The sequence below is a fragment of the Strigops habroptila genome, chromosome 5, assembly GCF_004027225.2.
Source record: "Strigops habroptila isolate Jane chromosome 5, bStrHab1.2.pri, whole genome shotgun sequence".
Lineage (NCBI taxonomy): Eukaryota > Metazoa > Chordata > Aves > Psittaciformes > Psittacidae > Strigops > Strigops habroptila.
In genome coordinates this window covers 3620647-3641691 of record NC_044281.2, presented here as the reverse complement: position 1 = coordinate 3641691, position 21045 = coordinate 3620647, and the positions used below count along the sequence as shown (strand labels likewise).

Genomic DNA, 21045 nt, shown 5'->3' with positions numbered 1-21045 from the left:
ACAGACAGTTAAAAATCTAATCTGCATTCTTCCTGGCCAGCTTTATGTCTCAACATTTTACCTGTCCCAGCCACTATTAACTGCCTGTTATTTATTAGAGAATAAAATGGAATAAATGACAGTCTGTGCATGTTCAAAAGGCTCCTCTTGAAAAAAAAATACAAAGCAACTCCAAAAGTTACAAGACAATTCCTTACATTTATCAGTGCAATGGTAAATTCACAGGCAAGGACAATGCCACAGCCTATGCTGTTTCATAAATTTAGTGGCTTTTGTCCTGTAACTGTCTGTCTTGCTGCAGTTTTACACCAGAAGATTTTATATGTCCATAGAACCTTGCTTACACCAACGTGTCTCAACTCACCCAAGAAATTTTGAACATTACTGACCACATAAATGCCCCAATGGCACAACACTGTAACAGCAAAGTAGCTAAAACGACAGAACAACACTGGTCAGGCACTTTATCTGGAGATGCTCTGTTGGATGGAGCAGAACTAGAGGAAGCTTTGTAAGCAGAAAAATGAGGCCTGTGTCCCGCAGACTGAACATGTACTCATGTTCAGGTGTATGCTCACAGCTAACAATAGTGGCACCACTCACAGGCCATGGGGCCTTGATGAGACTAAAAAACCTCCCTAACTGAGAAGCAGAATGCAGTACTTTTGTTCTGGTTTGCCTTTTGCTAGCTTAGCTTCAGCTATACCATAGTTTTTGTCAATATGAAACACTGCATGAAAAAGAAGTCTTTCCATAGAAGTCTGACTACACTAGCAAATATTGAGTGTGTAAATCTAGTGTAAGTCTCTGCACGAACAGGGCCAGAGCACCTGAAGACTCAGGATGTGCAACCAGTCCTGTTTGCAGCAAACATCAGTGCCTTGTTTGTGTGGCAGAACTGGACACAAGCATCCTATGGGAACATTCACTATCTCCCCTACGAACACATCATGTATTGCCAACACTCTACAACTTCAACTCCCAGCAGGGCCTCCTGTACCAGGTATGAAACATCTCAGCAATGCAGAACAACACTGCCCAGTCCAAGTCAATCAAGCTGTACCAAGTTAAGCTGACAAAGGGTCACTTTCCTGAGCTTCAGCCTCCTATAGCGTATCCATTGCCATCACAAAGCCATCCAGCAGCACAGAAAGTCTGCTTCTGTGAATGTGTGGGGAAACACAAAGCAGAGTACTTAAGATGAAGTGCAGAGGGAAGTGAGGCATTTTGGGAGGCTGAGCACCATTAAGAATCCGGTTTCCATCACTGGTTGACTCTGTAAGGCTTTTGAGAACTAGTTATAGAATTCCTTCTGATAGAAGCAACAGTGATACCCTCCTGCTTTCAAAATCCCTTTAAAGTTGTTCAAAGATGATAATAAGTGGTCTGTTTGCCTCCACGCTTACCTATCCTTCAGGATACTATCACTTTGCAAGGTATCTCTCTTCCATTCCATCTTTTCTTGCAGAAATGCTATCTCATACACTTAAAAACTGCACGGTTTTGTTCTTGTTCAAGCTTTAACCACTTAAGAAAGCCCCTGAATAAGCAGTAATATCAGGTTTTCAATGAGTTCAGCTTTGACTTACTCATTTTTAACTCCAGGATTCCTGAAACAGTAGTGGTTTACGGTGCTACAGTACTGTTCTGAACTGTTGAAAGGTCAGACTGTTGAATGTTGTACGGTCTTCATTCAACCTCAAGTGTTTTAACTTTCTTCTCCTGCCATATTCTCATCTCCCCAAACATCCCTCGTACAACAACACTGATAGAAGGTATAGTAGAAATTTGGGGTTTGAGTTGTTTACTATGTTCTGCAGCATTCATGTCTTTGGGAAATTGCTCAGATTTTCCTTTTCTAAATTTCAATGTATTAAACCAAATCCTTCCCTTTGATAGAAAAAAAAAAGACACTTAAAAATCCCCAAATCAGCTTTTGAAAAACATTTCAAATGAAAGCCAGAGCTTTCATCTTGTGCATTATGTACTCTGCAGATCAATAATCCCACTGGATTAACAGCAAACAGGCAGCAGTCCTGCTTTTGTATCAGAGGAAAACGGTTCTCAGCACATGGTTTGGAGAGTTAAATGTCACAGCAAAATCTTGCATATGTTCCTGCATTTAAAAAGGTAAACAAAATAAAAGTCATTGGTGAGATTGGCGAGAGAGAAGATGCCAGAATGAAGTTTGGAGTTGGTCTAAGAAACCAGGCAAAACAATTCAGAAAGTGAGTGAAAGAGGCGATCAGTTCTGTGCTGGCTGGCAGAACCTGCTACTAGTGAGCTTGCATGGGGTATGAAGGGTGCCAGCCAGCTACCCTACATCTATTAACATAATTAACTGCTCAGAAATTGATGCCTGGGTACAAGAGCTGACTTCCATCTCCACTCCATGTGGGCATCCCAGTAGTGGCAGTTAAGGATGCTTGCACAAGCTCCCATGGTCTGCCTGTTAGGGAACAAACTGAGGAGTCAAACTCTAATTCCACTGGCTTCTCACCAAACAAGGAAGGGAAAAGAGCGAGGAAGATGCAACACAGAAAGAGAGAGATGGAAAACACAGCAGAGATGAAACAAATACAGCAAACAAAAGATGCAATAGCAGGACAAACAGTGGTACCTGAGAGACTCTGGTGGCTTCTGCTAAGAACTTCTTCATTTCCTCTTCAGTGAATACAACATTCATTGCGGACCCACTATGGAAATGGCAAAGAGAAGAAAGAGATCAGCTTTCCTTGAGACTTCAAGGGAGATGATCAGTGTTACTGATCATCAAGGGAGATGATCATCAACCCACAGCACAGGGTTGCCAACTACCTCTGTATGACAGACTAGCCAAGTAAGCTCCTGACTCAAGTCACTTGCTCCACTCTTAACTGAAAGAAAGGCAGAGCTGGTACCTAATGAACCTCCAGCCAGTGATCCAGGTCCCTTTGAAAAAGATGTTACATTGGTCATTTCTACCACTGATGCTCAGCTTCCTCTTTGCTTTGATGGGCAAACCCACAGAGGCTGTGGGGAAAAGTACAGGAAGGATCTATCCTACAAAATCAGTCACTTCAGCCTAAGATAAATGGACACAAGTACCTGTGTGATTATACTTACCTGACTACCTCTTCAGCTGGTGTAAATCAATAGTGTTCAATTAAATCCAAGGACCTATGTCAGTAGCACCACTAAGGATGTAAGCTGGTACACACAGTATACAACTGGTGGGGAAAATGCATTTAGTTTTCCAAGGCAACTGGCAAATATTAAAGGCTGTATCTGTTCAAAGGATGATGAAGCCTAGCTGTGGACCTGCTGCTGTTCTGCAAATAGAGGCCAGGCAGTGTGCTGTGCTAGGGCTTTTCACTTTCTATTTCCTCAAGTTTTACATCCTCCAGTTCCATCTTTCTCCCTGAAGTTGCCCTAACCAGCACGAACACCCTTTAGCAAACACTTACATGGAAAGGGCCCATACTGGATTTGACACAGATGGAAACAGGAGGCTAAAAGAAATGTTCCCTAAAAATCTGGAGAATTACATCAGGAGCTGCTTCTAACTTATCCCCTTTATCCGAGCGCTGGTTTTTAGCTTTGCTTCACAACTCCACTGCAAGCTTGAGAAACTGGATAGAAAAATCACATTCAGCAGTCTCTTCTAAAGGATATTTCCTTGAGGGTTGAACATGCAATAAATCCTTCTCCTTTTCATCTTTTTAAATACAAAGGTGTTGTGGATTTTGTTTTTTCTCCCCTGAAAATGAATACTGTGCCTCTTCATTTTGATATGCATCTCTTTCTCATGCAAAAAGGATCCTGTCTCCAATTTATTTTCACTTGTAAACTCTGCCCAGCAAACTGTCTCTCTGTGCCTAGTCATCCAGCTCTGAAGAAACTCCTCGCAGAGATGAGTGATCATTCAGAAGGCGCAAGTTTGCTGCATGTATGCGCTGCTGTAACTTCTTCAGAAAGTCAAGCTGTTGGAAATGTGTGGCTCTGCACAATGCCTATTTAATGAGGAGCAGCTGCCACAGTCAAGGGACATAAAACATGCCTGTAAGCAGAGAAGCTTGGCAAATAAGAAGCTGAATTCGAAAGATGTGCTGTCATTTTCTGAAAACAGATGCCAGCCCCATTAAATGGCCTCAGCATGTTCCCTTCTGGTTTTCCTAGTGGCAAACAATCTTCTGGCTCTATTGCACAGGTAGTCGTCTCAGGAACCTTAAGTAATACCATAGATGGTTTGTGGGTTTAGCCTTGAGGTATAAGAAAGATAATGCAGCTAAACAGACATTCTTACATTTATGTTCTACTTTTGATCTGTGCCTGATGAACATAAGGATCCACTGGCTTCCTGTATTGGTTTGTGCAGTTGTCTCACCTGTTCAGATGGGCAGCTTTATGCCACATGCACCTAGCATAGCATTTTCCACACATCCCCTGAAGTTACTCTCCCTTGTCTCAAAGAAGCTTCTGTAGTTCATACCCCAAAACTGATGAGCTCTGATGGTTAAGCCTTACCTCAGAACATAGGAAGGCCTCAGCAAACATGGATAACTCACAGAGCTTGCAAATTCAACTGCATCTCTCTAGAAAAAAGGGAGGAAAAGCATGCTGTGAACAAGAAAATATTTTGAAGTCATTCCAAAATTTCACTTCTAACTGCATTTGCACTTTAATGGCCATTAAAACTTGGGGGGTGAGAGAGGAAATCGGACTACAGTCTGGGCTGAATGTAATTCTTGGTTCCAGAGTTGTCAACTTTAGATATTCCCTGTCCATAGAGCTTCACCAGCAGAAAAAGGGCAGTGTTGACACATTTCTATTCCCTTGCAATCTCCACCTCCTAGAACAGTTTTCAAGGCCAGCAGGATAAACTAGAGTAGCCTGAGAGTGGTGCTGGCTTCTGCTGGCTATATAGCCCATGCTGAATAAAGGTGATTTAAAGGCATCTCCTTTCCAATTTCCATCCCACTCTCAGAGATGCTATAGCATCACTTTCCAGAGATCAAAAAGCTCCTCACCATCAGCAGTAAAAAACTGTCAAATGTGTTTGGAGTCTTGAAACGTATCTGTAAGTCAGTCCACCCTGAGCAGATGCTCATAACAAGCCCCAGTGCTTCATCGTTTCCCAGATGCACATCCCAACTTACCAGTGTGCTGACTGCCTTCCAGGGAGCCTGGGCCACATGCAGCTCATCCAGAACAGCTGAAAATACAGAGCGATCTTCTGCCTGGTCAATCTGCAAAGGATTTGTGCCAAGGATCTTCACTCCACTCTGGTGCAGAGGAACTGCCAAGTTATTGGGAATCTGCCCTCCTACAGAAATAATGCAACCACTGCATCCCTGTTGGCAGACAGAAAGGGGCAGTCATGTCCATGTTAGCTTAACATTAAGAGCTGTTGTAACTAGGAATCCAATATTTAGATTATATCACTTTTCAGGTTGCTATGAGCAAAGGCAGATCATAATTGTGCTAATCCAGAGGCAAAAAGTGTGATTCAGAGTTTGTAGCCTCTCTAAAACTGCAATATCCTCCTTGATATCACCCAAAACCCAGCAGTAACTTGAGGTCAAATTCTCTAAGAAGCCAAAGAAAACTGCAGTGTTCACATGCCTTTTGACACCAAGCCATGATTTTACAACTTCTGCTACAGCCACAGACTTACCTTCTTTTCATGTCATGTTTAGGTGCTGCTGCTTTCCCAGTGAGGGTAAGTGCTGATCTGACACATGCTCCCTTGCTTCACAGTGCTATGAAAGTGTGACACCCCACAACGAAACTCAAAACTCTGCATGGTGGGGTCAGGTCTCTTCTGTGTTCTCCTACACACGTGAACATGGGGACCATCAGCCCTGAGCCCACTCCCACCCGCCTGCTGCCACCTTTGAACCCAGCAGCATGAACAAAGAAGATGCTTTAGGTCCCTTTTCTTTCTCAGTCAAGCTCTTCCAAGAAAACAGCCTCCTCCATACTTGTGGTCAGAGACTTCCACAGTAGCAGACATCCACCCAAACTCTTTTTTTCCCCCTACAGAGTTGCAATGCAGTAACCTCCAGCCAAGAGGCAATGGGAAACAATTGGATTTTCATTTCTTTTCTGCCAGCACTGTACTTTGCTCAGCAACTAACCTTCCCTAGCCTCAGAACTGCTGACCCCTTGCTGGCCTGTACGAAGCAGAGTCTACTTCAACAGACCCCAATCCATCAGACAGCCTGTGATGGTGCATTACTCTGGATACATTTAGCCCTTTTTCTTAATTCAATCACAATCCTCCTACCTAACTCCTCATTTCTGGTAGCACACGCACTAGTAACAACTATTTCAGCCAAACTGCCATATATGCTCTTTTCCACCCAGACTATTTGCAAGCACTTCCAATTCCAGAAGTGAATGAGGCAGGACAAAAGGCACAGCATCTCCCAGCCACAACGGCATGTTTCATGTCTGTCACTGGGTAAGCACAATGTTTTAAGCGAGGAAATAATAAGCAGCAAATAACAAGAGCCAGGTGAGCTTGCCTGCAAATACAACTACTTCTTCAGGGCATTTTGTTTTTACACAGAACCTCTAATGCTTTCAAGTACAACCTAGTGTGGTGTGAAATCTTTCAATAGTGAAAAAAGGCCTTAGAGTACCTGCAACAATTATGAGGACCTGAATTACATTTAGATTGTGTAATAACTGAGGGTAATTAAATAATGGGCACTTTGCTTCCAAATTAAAGCTGGTGAAACTTTGCCCAAAGGAGAATCAGGCCCAAAGGACAACTGCAGTGAAAAGCTCTTTGGAACCAAATGTATTTTGCACAGTTTTACCCACCAAATGAGAAACATAAATCAAGTGATCCACAGTTTGGCTCTATCTTTCAGAGTACCAGTGCTCTTTCAATTAACAAGTGTGTTTTTCCTGAAGGTGGTTTGCCCCACTGGCCTTCCCGGAAGAGGAACTTCTTAATGAGGCATTGAAAAGGGATACACAGTGGCAGATCTGTAAGCTGAGAGCAGGATGGACTAGAAGTGACTGAGAAAAAACAGAAGATAAATGCTACTACAAACCCTGCTCAACTTTCATGTGGTTAATTTCCTACCATAATAAAACTCCACTAAAAAAGTCTGGTATTTAAGCAGCACTTATTATCCCAAGGTCTGCAAGATCACTATTTGCTTAACACACTAATATACAGTGCTGGAGACAATTTCTTTTCCTTTTCACCATTCTTTTCCTTTTCAGTCACTTACAGGAACACATGCTGCTGCCAGCCAACGGCGGCCACCTGAAAGAGCTTAGGATAGGGAGCAGTAGAGGGTGGAGCAAGGACAGAGGCTCTTTTGGGCCCTCATGGGGCTGTCTGATAACATCGGAGCTTGCTATCTCCAACTCACAAGAAAAATCTGTTCCTTACTGCTTCCAGACCCATCCTAAATACAGTACTTATCTCTAGTCCCTGGGCCCCTTATCATCCCACATAGACAAGGTCCAGACAGTGAATAAGCAAACTCCTTCTTGCAGCTTGGAATGGTTCCTGTTTGATAATAAGGCAACCTAGCTTTGCTGTCAAGGTCAACCAGCACCTTAATTTATCCTCAACACACTGGAAATGTGAATGTCCCAGCTAACAGCTTCTCTTCAGCTGCTGCTTATTTCTTCCTTTAAAACAATTCTAGTCACTGAGCCTCTAAAATCCAAATATTGCCTGCATCCAAGTTGGGATGACACTGGGGACTCCAGCCCCAAGGAGGAAGACGAGATGGCTTATTCAAGCAGATAGCAAAGAATCATGTAGTTATTTTCACTCAAAAAGAACCATAAATTGAGACCCAGCTGCTGCTTACATCTTCCTTTAAAATTCCACTGTTATTTCCCAAAGTGTGCTCTCACCCAAAGAGCAGCCCACTGCCCTGCAACAGGACTGCTCCACTGAGAAATGTGGGCAGGCAGAAATAGACTCCATTGCATATCACTTTGTCAGCAGCCATATTTTAATTATAAAGAAAATGAATAACATCTTTGCCATTAGATACCTTTAAGATATATGGTATACATAATCTAGTGGAAGAAGCCTGGAGAGAATTATTTTCCCCTTTATAACAAAAATCAGTCTTTTTATTACTACCTTGCTTTTATGTCATTAGTAATACAGTTGGGTTTTCTTTTTCCCCGAGTTTGAAAACAAATTAGACCATTAAAATTGTACCTAAGAGCCTCCTTTAGTTTTATGAATTGTTTCAGAATGATCCTAGAAACTGAAAAAGAATCAGAAGAGGCCCTCAAGCAGATAGATATTAAAATAAAAAGGGAACATCTTCTCTGGAAACAAAGAGCCAATAAATCTGAGGGCAGGATTATTTTTTTCTCTAAGTTATTGTCTTCATAGACTGTCACCTAACATTGCACATTGACAGCAAATTAAACTTCCCTCCAAAGCAGGGCTCTGCTGTCTCCAGTAAGCCACAGGAGCTGTGAATGTCGACTGGAGGGGGAGAAGTAAAAGGAGGACACAAGAGAGAAAAAGAGGAGGGACAGCTGAGTACATCCCTGGGGTAGGACTGTGTGAAGCTGTCAGCAGCTCTTGGTAGGCAGGTTCCAGCCCACTCCATCTCAATGGTTACCTTGCTCCCCAATTTAGCTTCATTTGTCTAATCAGAAAAATTGGGACGTCAGTACATCTATTTTATTTGAGCTAAAGAGTTGCCAAAGGTTTGCTGCTAATCCTAAAAATATTTAGGGAGTTGATGTATCAGCTGTACTGAGGGAAAAGGGGAGCACTGTGTACAGCTCTGGTGTCCCCAACAGAAGGACATAGAGCTGTTGGAGCAAGTCCAGAGGATGATCAGGGGCTGGAGCACCTCCTATTCAAATAGGAGCTTCAAGGCTGAGAAAATTGAGGTTGTTCAGTCTGGAGAAGAGAAGCTGCGTGGAGACCTCAGAGCAGCTTCCAGTGTCTGAAGGGGGCTACAAGGGTGCTACAGAAGGACTCTTCATCAGAGACTGTAGGAACAGGACAAGGGGGAATGGCTTTAACCTGCCAGAGGGGAGATTGAGATGAGCTCTGAGGCAGAAGCTCTTCCCTGTGAGGGTGCTGAGGCACTGGCACAGGGTGCCCAGAGAAGCTGTGGCTGCCCCATCCCTGGCAGTGTTCAAGGCCAGGTTGGACACAGGGGCTTGGAGCAACCTGCTCTAGTGGAAGGTGTCCCTGCCCGTGGCAGGGGGTTGGAACCAGGTAATCTTAAGGTCCCTTCCAACCCAAACCAGTCTGTGATTCTATGATTCTCTTGTTTGGTGATGGTTTTACCTATGCTTTGCCAATGATCCAGGACTTTTCAGAGTTATTTGTCTCTGTTCATTGTATATTGGAACACTAGAGGAGGCTAATAAGCAGAACTGCTTAAAAGATCAGTCTGAAATCATGGCACTATTCATGCTTTGTATGTGAAGCTGGGAGAAATGGTTATCTGCAGGATTGGTGAGGGGTCTCAGAACCAGATACTGTTTTTATAACTTGATCATTTCTTTAAGGACTGGCTTCCAACCGCATTTGCCTGAGGGAGTATTCTGTTAACAGGATATTAGCATGTGGCTGACTCATAGCAAACAATATGTTTTAGACTACACTCTGCTGGAGGTCTGGAGCCTGTCCCCAGGCCTGCCTATGTCCTTTTACATGACTCCGTGCAGCCTCTCCTCACAGACCCCATTTCCCTACTTACAAACTAGGCATAATGACACCATTCCCTTCTGTTGCTACTTAAGTGTTCTAAAACAACTGAGTGTTTATTATTCATTTTGGGATTTATTACACTGCACAACCTTAACTTTGGATGTTGAGGCTGAGACCCCCTGATGGCTTTAACACCTCCAGAGCAAACATCAAATTGGTTGTTTTCTTACTGAAGTCAGAGTAGCAGAATCCTCTGCTAACTTCCCAGCATCTCTTTTCTCTCCCTTCTCATTCCTACCACCTCAGCTCCTGCTGCCTTCTCCGTGCCTTCTCTGCTCTCACAATCACTTCTTAGTTTACTTCACAAGCAAAACAGGCTAAAAACATGCCCAGAAGCAGGAAGGAGTACAGTCCCCCTGATGAGCACGGCCGGCTGAGCTGGGGAAACTGCCAGCAGAGTGATCTTCCCCTTCAGCTCAGGGTACCACAGGATGCTGCTATTAGACCTTGAGATCTGCAACGCCTCCCATCAAACTCACCAAGCTCTGCTGTGACAAGCAGGATGATGCAAGTTTCAATATATATGCATTATTCTTTTCACATATTTTTCTTACCCAACTTGCTAATTACTAGCACTATGTGTTTAAATGAGTAGTTGCTCCCTCATCACCTATCTCTACCTTCTCTTTGATCCTGCAGTAATTAGACGATGTGTTTCATCAGTGTTATTTGTCTGACAAACTGTCACAGCAAATTTTTCCACGCCCCAAGTTCAGCAGTTCAGTTTTGCTTAAGCAAACAAGAGTTCAACGCTTACAGAGCTGAGCCTCACTCAAAAAACAGCCTTTAAGTCTCCACAAGAGTCTTTTGGCCTGTCCTAAATCCGTGCTTTCCAGTAACAGTGTCTGATTTTATGAAAATCTAAAGAGCTAAACCAACATGTACACATAGGAAAGTGTGAACACCCAATCTAAAAATGGTCCTAGACAGTCTTTTGCAAATTGTTTAAGATCAGAGCCTAGAGACTGGGACTTAAGTACTGATGTGCTTTTGCTCGGTTCCAAATTTGGGAATGACCAAACATAGCCAGGTTCTAAAAACATTTTAGAAACTTGCACCTATTCACAAAGGAGATGAGCTCAAATTGTCATATATGGGAATAAGAGCCAAGAAAAAAAGAATCACAAGTTAAACTTATGGGTTTAACCTGGGTTATGACCTGGGTTCTGTGAGGTTGTTTCAGCAAGTTATGCTGCCAACTCACACTGAACTTCAAGGGAGGTGAGGTTCCTGTAAATACCTTTGAAACCCTCAGCCCCAAATCCAAGATCAGTTTGTTACCAGCTAAAAATATTTACCATACTGGGACCAACTGTTTACAATATATATCCTCCCATGACCAAATCTGTTTGGGATTCTTCTCCATCTCTTAGTATCGGCACTTCTGAACACTTGGAAACTCCTAACAGACAAGTGCAGTGTCTGGGTCAGGAGCTGGATCATGGTGATCCATGCCTGATCTGCCTGCCTGCATGTTGGATCACATCCCCACTGTACTGCAAGGCCAAGACTGCTAGTTCTTGAGCACACGTTAGTTATGCACATCACTTGTTCTACTGCTTTGGGAGGAGTACTTGTGCTTAAAGTCAAGGATATGCTTAAGTGCTAAAGCTCAGCACCACAAGGGCAGAACAATTTGTGCGATAAATGACTGTGCAGCAAATTAAATCTGCTTGTAAATATTGCACAATATGGCATCTTGCAAAATAATTTAATATTTATTTGGCATTCATTATTGAGCAGTCTGCTAAGAACGTCAATGATGTGTAAAATGCAACATTGGGATCCAAACCAAACAGCTTTTGCTAGCAAGCTCTCCCTCCTCACCCCCAGCTGCTCTGCCAAAGCAAGCTAGTGACATGAATTTTGAAGTTTGGTTTGCTTCGTGGCTTTTTGTTGTGCTTCTGCTTTCCTTTACCTCATATTGGTAGATGTCCAGGATCCTTTCCAACGACAGCTCCTCAAAGTACAGTCTGTCACACTCATCAAAGTCTGTGCTCACCGTCTCTGGATTGCAATTCACGACGACAGTCTTGTTGCCAAGCTGACGCAGCGTGCGGATACTGGAGACAGCACACCAATCAAACTCCACGCTGCTGCCTGCCAGGAGGCAGAAAAGTGGGCAAGGAAAGGAAGGATGCAGAGAAGGAAACATAAGTAGACATTCTCAGCATTCAAGTTTAGAAAAGAGAAGGAACCAAAACAGCATTCCCTTCTGTCAGCTCAGAACAAGAAATCTAATTGTCCTCCCATGGAAACTAATCATCCACAAACATGAGCCTCCAAGCACAACAGCTCAGTTGGCTCAGCTCCTCAGGAGTGACAGGCCTCTATAACATGCCTGTCATCCTGTGCTCATAAACACTCATGTCTGTCATCCTGTGCTCATAAACACTTATGTCTGCTCTTGCTGTCCATGCAGCTACTAGTGCCTCCCAACCGCTGTGCTTTGAGATATGAGACAGAAGCTTAGAGGTGACCAAATTGAGTGCCCATTATTTGAGGACAGCAATATTTAATCCAGGAAGCACGAAGTATTTGTACAGATATGGTTTAAAAACCAGAAGACTTGTTTAGTACCTTCCAGAAGAGCAGAATATGGCTAAATGTGCCACAGAAAACCTGCAGGTCAGGGGGGCTGACTTCTGTGGTGGCCCTAGATGAGGCAAATCAGCAGAACAACACCTTTAGAGCTACCTTGTGTTCCTTTCATCTTGGTTCAAAGGCCACAGTGACTATAGCAAGACTGAAGGGCAAGCATGTCCTACTGTCCTGAACCCTGAGTAAGTGCTGTGGCCACTTCTAAAGAAACAGGCATAGACGGTGCTCAGGTGAGCACCAGGAACTGGGACTTGGTCTTCAGCAAGCTGCATGACTTGAGACTCAGGCACTGCTGCAGTGCTGGATTCCAGACTTGCCCTAACAGCTACTGTCCCATAAATTTCCACACTCAAACATCTAGGACGGGTACCACAAACATGGAATGATGTATACTAAAAAACATCATTAAATGGTTATGCTTAGAGTCTACAAGAAAACCTTGGCCTCACTGTGATGCATTCACACGATAACAACTGATACTATTTTTACATATGTGTGTGTGATAAGATACATTGGAAATTGAGGCTGTGCTTAATTGCTGCCTCCACCACCTAGTCACAAGCAGATGGCTGTCACAGGTCACTCACAGGCACACGATTTATTTCCCTACTTTCTTCAAACAGGAACCTCAAACCATGCCTAGGCCTCTGCCCACAGAAAACAGGGAAATCAAAGCTGAAACAGGATGTTTCCCAGAAGAGTCACTAGATGCTTGTTCACATTTTGTACTCCACTTCTGTTATTCAGGTATCCTTATATACATAAGAAACCTCAACTTTGGGACACAATGGTCATCTGGAGTCCCCATCTGACTGCTTTAAATATAACCTGGGAAAACAGCTGAACACTTGTAAATATATTCCAGTCACATCCAGTAATGGTCATGTCCAAACAGTGGGATAAGGGAAGTCAGCAAATAATCAGTAATACTTGTAGTGTCTGTTGTAACATAAGCAGACACTGTTCCTCACAAGATAATTGCTACATCAATACAGGTATGGTTTTGAACTTAATTTCAGGTTTCAAATCACGTTAAACCTACATGCACACCTTAAAATTTACAGAGCACTCTGCTGGTCTATGCAGCTGGTGGAATAGCTACGTACTGCTTTCAGGGCTGGCTTTCACACAAACAAACTCCCCTTCCAGGATAGGCATCAAGTGAAGAGCAATACCCCATGGAGCACAGGTCACACACTGCAGCTCAGGCTCTAAGCTGCCTCAAAGCAAGCTCTGAAGTTCAAGAGTGTGCAGCTGTATGGATTCACATCATGTTTCTCAGTCTTCACAAAGGAAATAAGAATCTTGTTTAAAATGAAAGTAATGTCACATGTTTAACTTCCATCCAAATCACTGAGCCCTTTCCTGACCCATTCCTGTTCTGTAAATGTAAATCCACAGGGAACAGTAACTTGATTCCATTGAATTATGATTACAGTTCTGAAAGCACGGAGGAAAAGCATGCTGCTCACTTGCCTTCAAAGGATTACAAAAGAAGGAGAAAAAAAATCAGCTTGGCTATTGCACCTAGAAAGGAAATCTTTTAGACGGTCAAGGAATGGTTTTCTTCAGCAGCCTTTATTTAGTTGTAACCTCTTCCAAACATTGTCTTGATCTAATCAAAGCTATAGAATAGGTAAGACTAAGATCAGAATTGGGAGTTTTAGGTGAACAGGGCAAAATATATTCACATACATTCGATCAAATCATTAAACCACACCTGACTGGCAGAAGCGCTCATAAAAAGTAAGCATCACCATGGAGTGTTCCTCCTGATTTCACTCATCTCAACGTTCCTACTGGAAATTGAGTGCAAAAAGACACATCCTGCAAAGAGCACCAGGAGTGTGGCACGTGACCCATCCATCCAAGCAAAACTAATGGATGCGGTTTTACATTTCAGCTTTCAAACACCATCACCACTGCTTGTGAGAGGCAGAACAAAAATATTTCTGAATAACAAGCAGTTTTTTTCTTGTCAATAATTGCAAGCTATTTGGAAAGATCCATTAAAAGAGTAAGTGAAAGTCACCATATAGAGGATTCAGCAGTCTGACTACTCAGTACTCATAGCCACGAGGAAACTCTTATGCTGCATAATCATATGAGTGGGCTGAAAAAACAACAGAGAACTGCTTGAACAAAAGCAGTTGACGGTATCCAAATATTGTCATAGTCACCTATACTTATAGTAGTAAAATGCATAGTATGTAACAGCATAGTCATGAGCTGGCAGTAAACACGTAAGAGAGGTATGGGAGCAACAAACACAAGGTATCAGGTTCTCAAGACCTTAACACACACAGAAAGTGAGATTAAAAATAAATCCCTAAAACTTTGTGGAAATCACGACTCAGTGACTCACTGAAAAGTAATAAAATTCTCCTGGTTTTTCCAGGGCGTGAAATGAAGACTCCAAGTAAGTGTAAAAGGCAAACCTCGTGTTAGGAATTGATGTCCTGTGCACTGTGCTCTGGAGGATTTTGTCACCGTATAAGAGGAGGAACAAATGAACCACAAGAATATCCAAAGGCGGCTCGAGGGTGCAAAGAGAACAGAGGAGTTGTAAGAAAGATTTACCTATGTGATATGGTCCACAGCCCAACACCATCACCCCACGGTCATCAAATTTTACATCATGTTCCTGAGAAGGGATGGAGAAAAGTCATTAGGATCTGTACTCCACTGCACCTAACACCACGCTTCTCAGAACAGTTTCTGGTGCTCAGCCCATATCCAACAGTCTGATCCTTCAGGCTTTAAGTCTGATCTCATTTAGTGCTGTGTAAGTCAAGTGTAACTCTACTGGAATTAGCAGTGCTGCACCCAAACCAAAGGAGACACAGCACCTCTGATCTGGCTATTTGAGCAGTGTAAGGAGCTATTAAGTTTCACATTAAAATGAATGCTAGGATGAGAGGAGTGAAATATGAGTTCTGTGTTCCCAGCACCTGACCTATGCACAGAGGATGCAAGTACAGGTGATACATGAGAGATCATAAAAAGAAAGGGGCATTAACACTAAATGCACTAGGTCAGTGTCTGAGTAAGGGAATGTGTCAGGCCTGCTGTATGAGTATCCTAAGTTACACCATCCAGAATAACTGCTACAGAGACTAACACATCTGCAAGATCTCCAGAAATAATGCAGCACAGGGGAAAGAGATCAAACTAGACAGCAATGAGACTGTTGTTTCCAAACGTGCCTACCTGCCCGTTGTAGGTGATGTAGAGGTAATTAGTTACCGCTGGGTATTCTGCTGCCAGTGTGTCAATCTGTATGGGGAAGAAGAGGAGGGACTGTGACTTAGCCAGTGCAAGATCTTTCTTACATGCAGGTGTTTCGGGATTTTTCTTTTCCCTCTTTCCTTCTCTACTCCTAGTTCTCTCTTCTTATTTTCCCATCATGTCTTTCCTCAAAAGGAGGTGATCTGGGCTGGCAACGCAGCATATGCCTGGCTTTCCCCCAAGACCTCACAGTGCAGTCAGCAGGACAGTCTACCATCTCTTTTTAAGCTGCAGTTTTAGCTCCGCACCTCTCTGGTAAACACCTTTACAGCCCAGGAACTTTCCCCATCCATCCGTTCTTGCCCAGGCCCTCATTCTCTAGTTAGTTTGGCAGCACTGATTACGCAGGTCTCCATTCCTCCAGGTCTCCTGCCCTCTTTAGCTGCTCTGGGATCTTCACACTATACTCTTGACCCCATTTACTCCCACACTGAATACAAACATGCACACAATATTACTTTGAGATCATGCCAAGCAGCAGCGAGCAGTGCAAGTACTATGTATTTACGTTACAATGCAACTCGTGCTTTGATAATTAAATGGTACACAAAGCAAGAGTGATTTTTCAACCACCCCTAATATGTAGTTTTCAACAATTTCTTATGTAATTAGTCACCAGAGAGCCCAGAAGAATAATTGCCTACTAGGCTGCTCACAGTCTATTTGTGTCAACTACTTATTGCATGTTACACACAGTAACTAGTCCATCTAGGTCACCAGCGACTGCTGAAGTTCCCTGAATGAACAGCTGAACCGTTTCTACACAGAATACTGAACAGGGAGTCATAGTAAAGCAGTGACATGAATTTTTACATGCTATACCATTTAAAAACCTGTCCAATCTTCAAGTATTTTCAGGAATCCCCACTGGCTGCCCAAATCCTTGTGACTAATGGAGAATGTGACCTTCTGTCATTAGCACTACCTAAGTGTCTGCTGCTCATCGCTGTTGCTAATACTGCAACTTGTACTTCATGTCACCTGGAATTGGGCCTGAGGATACAGATGGGCTCTTTCAAATACATTCAGTAGTTTGGGTTGGGGTTTTTCCCTCCCTTTTAAGGACAAAAAAACCCCAGCTGGTGGCAATTCAACACCAACATACCTTCAATGCAGCAGCAGAACACCTAGCAAAGCACTCATGACACTGCCATGAATACTAGATGAGCTCATTATGCTTGTGCTATCACAATGAATAGCAAATGAACCCATAACAATAGCATGCTTCAAATAAAGTATTAGCCTGTAAAAAGTTACTACCAAGAGAAAAGACATATTACACTTTCCATGGTCACACCATGGTGGGCCAGCACTCTCAGCCTTTCCCTGAAGGCAGATAGCTGTATTTCCCCTCCAGCCACACAGAATATGAACAAGAACATTCTGAGTTGCTCTTTACTGATGTTCATGTCACTACGTTGATGCCTGCAGTACAGAAGTCACTGCTACGTGGGTGAAATTTGTTCTCCTCTAATGTCAATGTCAAAATGTTCAGGGATGTTAACAGAGCCAGGGCTTGCACTTGGTTTACCTCAGCTGTTTCTAACCACATGGAGGTCTCCTGCCCCTTGCACTCTTGGAGGCCTCCACTGAAGAGTGGTGTTTCTCACGTACCTGTTTCACCCAGGGCACTATATTCTTCCTCAGTCTCAGCTGATGGCACTGGATTTCAGTCAGCCCCAGGCATTTCCCAATCTGTTTGTCTGAGAACCCGATCTGTTTGGCTCTCCTCAGTGTCTCTTCTGGAACTGTTTCACTGGGATTGAATAAGAAAAACACCTCTGCATGAGGTTTCACGGGAACACTTAGAAGATATAGGAGTGCTTGGGTTTCTAGACTGCACAGGGTTGCTATAGCATAATACACATAAAGGCAAGAAGAGGAAGAAGACCCAGCTAATTTATGCAATCCTCATACATAAAAGATCTTTTGTGTGCTGGATGCCCCCCACAAACACCTATAAGGTAAAGCCTACAGGCAGGCTGCTGATGCTAGGAAGTGAAACACTTCCTTTCCTTGCATTTTTGAGACAGGAATAAGTGACTCATGGTGAAGACCATCAGCTCCTAGGCAGCATTCTTCACCAGGCTAGCACAAGGTCACCGCATCCACAACAACTGTGTGGTCATTTAGCATTACACCCTCCATGGAGGAGCTGCAGCGATTCCTTTCTTGGATTCAGCATCCCCACATCTCCATGCCCAAACTTTAACACTATCTCTCCTCCTCCCAGTCTAAATTGTAAAATATAGGCCTACAATTTGTCCCAGACAAGACGTTCTTTCTGTTGCTGAGGATGCTCTACCTTCAGAAACAGCCAGTCTTTAGAAAAGGCAGCTGACTTTCAGAGATACATAACAGAAAAAACCTGCAGAGGCTCATGTGCAAGGTAGGTTTTTCCTTCTGACAGTCTCAAGTATGCTTTTTCCCATATCATTTCTGTTCCTTCTTGCATTATGAAAATGGGGAGAGTGGTATAGCCAGGGTAAAGCAGAGACACCTTTTTTCATTTCAGATTTGCAGCCAGGCTCTCTCAATACTTCCCTCTGTTCTTGTTCTCTTGCTTTGTCTTCTCAGGAGTCCTGGGTTTTGCTGTTTATTCCGAACACATTGCTTTCCCCGGCCATTTCTACAGCTCAACAGTTTCCTGCCCATTTTGCTTTTGATTTTTTCATCTTCTCCATTCCCCTTTTACTCCCTCCACTTTTTTCTTTCCCACAGTATCTTTGTTCCACTCTGTTTTGACTCCACCTGTAGCCCTTACAGTTTCTGCCTGCCCGTTTCTAAGCTACCTTTTCGAAGCTTAGCTTTTGCACAAACATAAAAAAAGCCTATGTATTTTTATCAGCACTTCTGCTTTTCATCTTCATTGCCAAAAGCATCCTTGCCTGCCTGATATATCAATATTTTATGAGCAAGCAAGCTCTGAATCAGGAAAAAGGAAATGATTAGCAAACAAGCAATTTTCCTAAATCAGAGCTTTTGAATTATGTCCTTTGCTTGATGGTATTTTTAAATAAATAGCATTATGTTATTTGAGTGGGAGGAGAGGGGTAAGACCGCTTTATTGGAATGTGTCAGGAAGCTGAAGCATGAAAGAGAGTCATTGGATTGGATTTTCCACTCTGGCTTACGCAGAGAGCAGCTCTGCTGCCCTTGGTGAAGTCAGGCTAGTGTAAAATAGGGAAGAGTCACGGAAATGTCATAGGCTCCTAGAATGGTTTGGGTGGGAAGAGACCTCAAACCAGCTGTTCTGAGAGCAGAACTGGGGACCAGAAACTTCTGGGTTCAGATCCCTGGGCTTTCTTCTGTCAGTTCCCCAGTGCCACCATTCCCTCCCCTGCAGTATGAGAACAGGATGCTCCACCTACTTACAATAGCAGGAGCAGACAGCTAGTGAGGGGATCTGCAGAAAGGAACTGCTCATTCTAACTGCTGTCCCCTGCACTGTGTCCCAGCCTGGCACTAACAACCAGCCTGCTCTGCCCTCGGGGAACTCCAAGGCAGGAATATCACCTTCATTTTCTTCCCAACCCTCTACCACATCACCGTCCTAGGCCAGCACATCCTGCTCTTTGCTGGCATCAGAAGGAAAGAGTCCTGCCTAATCCAGCAGGTTGAGCTTCCCAGGTTTTGGATTTAGTCCTGGCTGCAGAAAGACTTCCCAAAGTTAAGACCCACTTTGCAGCACCAGAGTACATTAAAGTCTGTGGTTCCCGCTCATTAATGCTTCCACCACAAAACTCCTCTGCTTCCCCTCAGCCCTTTCTACTTCCTGATCTCAGCTCAGAGGTAGGATTTTTTGCATAAGGCATGGATGGGTCTTCTACAGGAGGAAACAAAGCAAAATCCACCAATTCTCTGGCAAAACAGATGCTGGCCATCGCTGGCTATTAAGAAGAATACAGCCACGTCAGATTTCTCTCCTAGATTCAGCATTCCCTAGGTATGAGTGAGAAGACCTGATGACCCCAAGAAAATGAGCCTGTTTAGTGCAGTTTACTCTTTTCCTTTGCCTCAGAAACACACGTAGCTGGCTGTCATTTGATTACTGACAGAGAAAGAAAATTGCCTTCATTTGCAGCTTGTTTCAATTCAGTTTCTTTGTATCTCATTATAACAGTATCATTCCTTGTCATCCCCCTCCCCGCCAAGCAGGGTGGGTAGAAGAGAAGCATTGATTGGTGACATGATTCGTTTGCCTTGGGCTAGCAGCTTAAATTAGGTTAGGACACTCACTAATCCATGCAAAAAGGTAACCAGTTTTGTACAGGACAACCAATGTGCAAGAGAAAAGCTGCATACCTAAAGGGGAAATGAAACTGCACATTTATTCCCTCTGCTGCTCCCAATGCATGACAAAGGAAAAAGATTTGAGATGTAAAGAGATGCAGCTTTCAATGGAGCTAATGAGAAAGATGCAGTGGGAACCTCTATTCCAGCAGCACCTAGACAGGAAGGCTTTTCTCTTTTCTCACTGCCATGGAGGCAGCTTAACCTGGAGGAAAGGCACTCAGCTCACTGTGAGGCAGGAAAGGTTAGAACTGATAACCCAACCTTGGGGATGTAACAGTTTTGCCATTTAATATCTTCACAGAATACAGGCAAGAGTCAAACACGTGGGAGTGCTGCTTTCCAAGCACTTGAAACCAGAATCTACCATGAGATGGGAAATTGCAGCTCCCAGGGATTCAGAGGCAGGACCAGAAGAAGGAGTAGGCTGAGTAAGCCACCAGAATTGTTCTACCATGTTTAAAGGGAGCTGGATGAGAGCGCTGCAGACCCTCAGCACTGGTATGGAAATCAGGCTGCCTCTCTCCATGTACTGGACACACATCTTCCTATCTGGAAAATATCCATTTAGTAATAAGGGTAATTTTTAGCATTTGTAGCTCAACTTTCATGGAAAGAATATAAAGAAAGATGCAAACAGTATGGCAAGGTGATGCTTGTCTTACAGATAGCAAAACTGAGACACACAGAGGCTAAGGGGTGATGGTTTTTAAGATCCAGTATTCCCACTGCCTTTGCTCGAAGAAAGCCCTTCTGACTTGCTGGAGACACTAAAGCCAGCAAGAGCAGAATCAGGCTTATCTCTCTGAATGCTTGAGTGCAAATAACCCTGCCACGAGCTCACCAGAAATCCAGCACTTAAAAATTCTCAGTTCGGGCTATTCCCAAACACATGACCCAGTCCTACATCACTGCCTCCCACTTTCCCCTGGAGCATCACTTACTTTTCAAACACAGAGCAAAATGTCTTCCAAAGATTGAACTCCCTCGCTGGTTTAGAATCACTTCTGAAACAAGGGATGATTAAGTGGCTGTGATTCCAGACTCCTGCAATGCTCCCTTTCCCTAACATTTGCTCTTGCAAAATGACAGTCTGAAGTTTTAGAGCTTCAAAACCAGACAATCAGACTTTTGCACACTGCCATGAGCATTAA

The 21045-nt window shown here is 43.5% G+C and overlaps 1 protein-coding gene across 1 annotated transcript in view; it reads right to left on the bottom strand.

Annotated features, from left to right (window-relative positions):
* Positions 1-21045, bottom strand: part of CPS1 (carbamoyl-phosphate synthase 1) — an 88176-nt gene that overhangs the window by 18747 nt on the left and 48384 nt on the right. Inside the window, exons 23-29 of the mRNA XM_030488560.1 lie at positions 17213-17354; positions 15521-15586; positions 14891-14954; positions 11628-11809; positions 5139-5333; positions 4507-4574; positions 2621-2696 (exon numbers count right to left, since the gene is read on the bottom strand). Coding sequence (XP_030344420.1) covers positions 2621-2696; positions 4507-4574; positions 5139-5333; positions 11628-11809; positions 14891-14954; positions 15521-15586; positions 17213-17354 — 793 coding nt within the window. The remainder of the gene's footprint in view (positions 1-2620; positions 2697-4506; positions 4575-5138; positions 5334-11627; positions 11810-14890; positions 14955-15520; positions 15587-17212; positions 17355-21045) is intronic.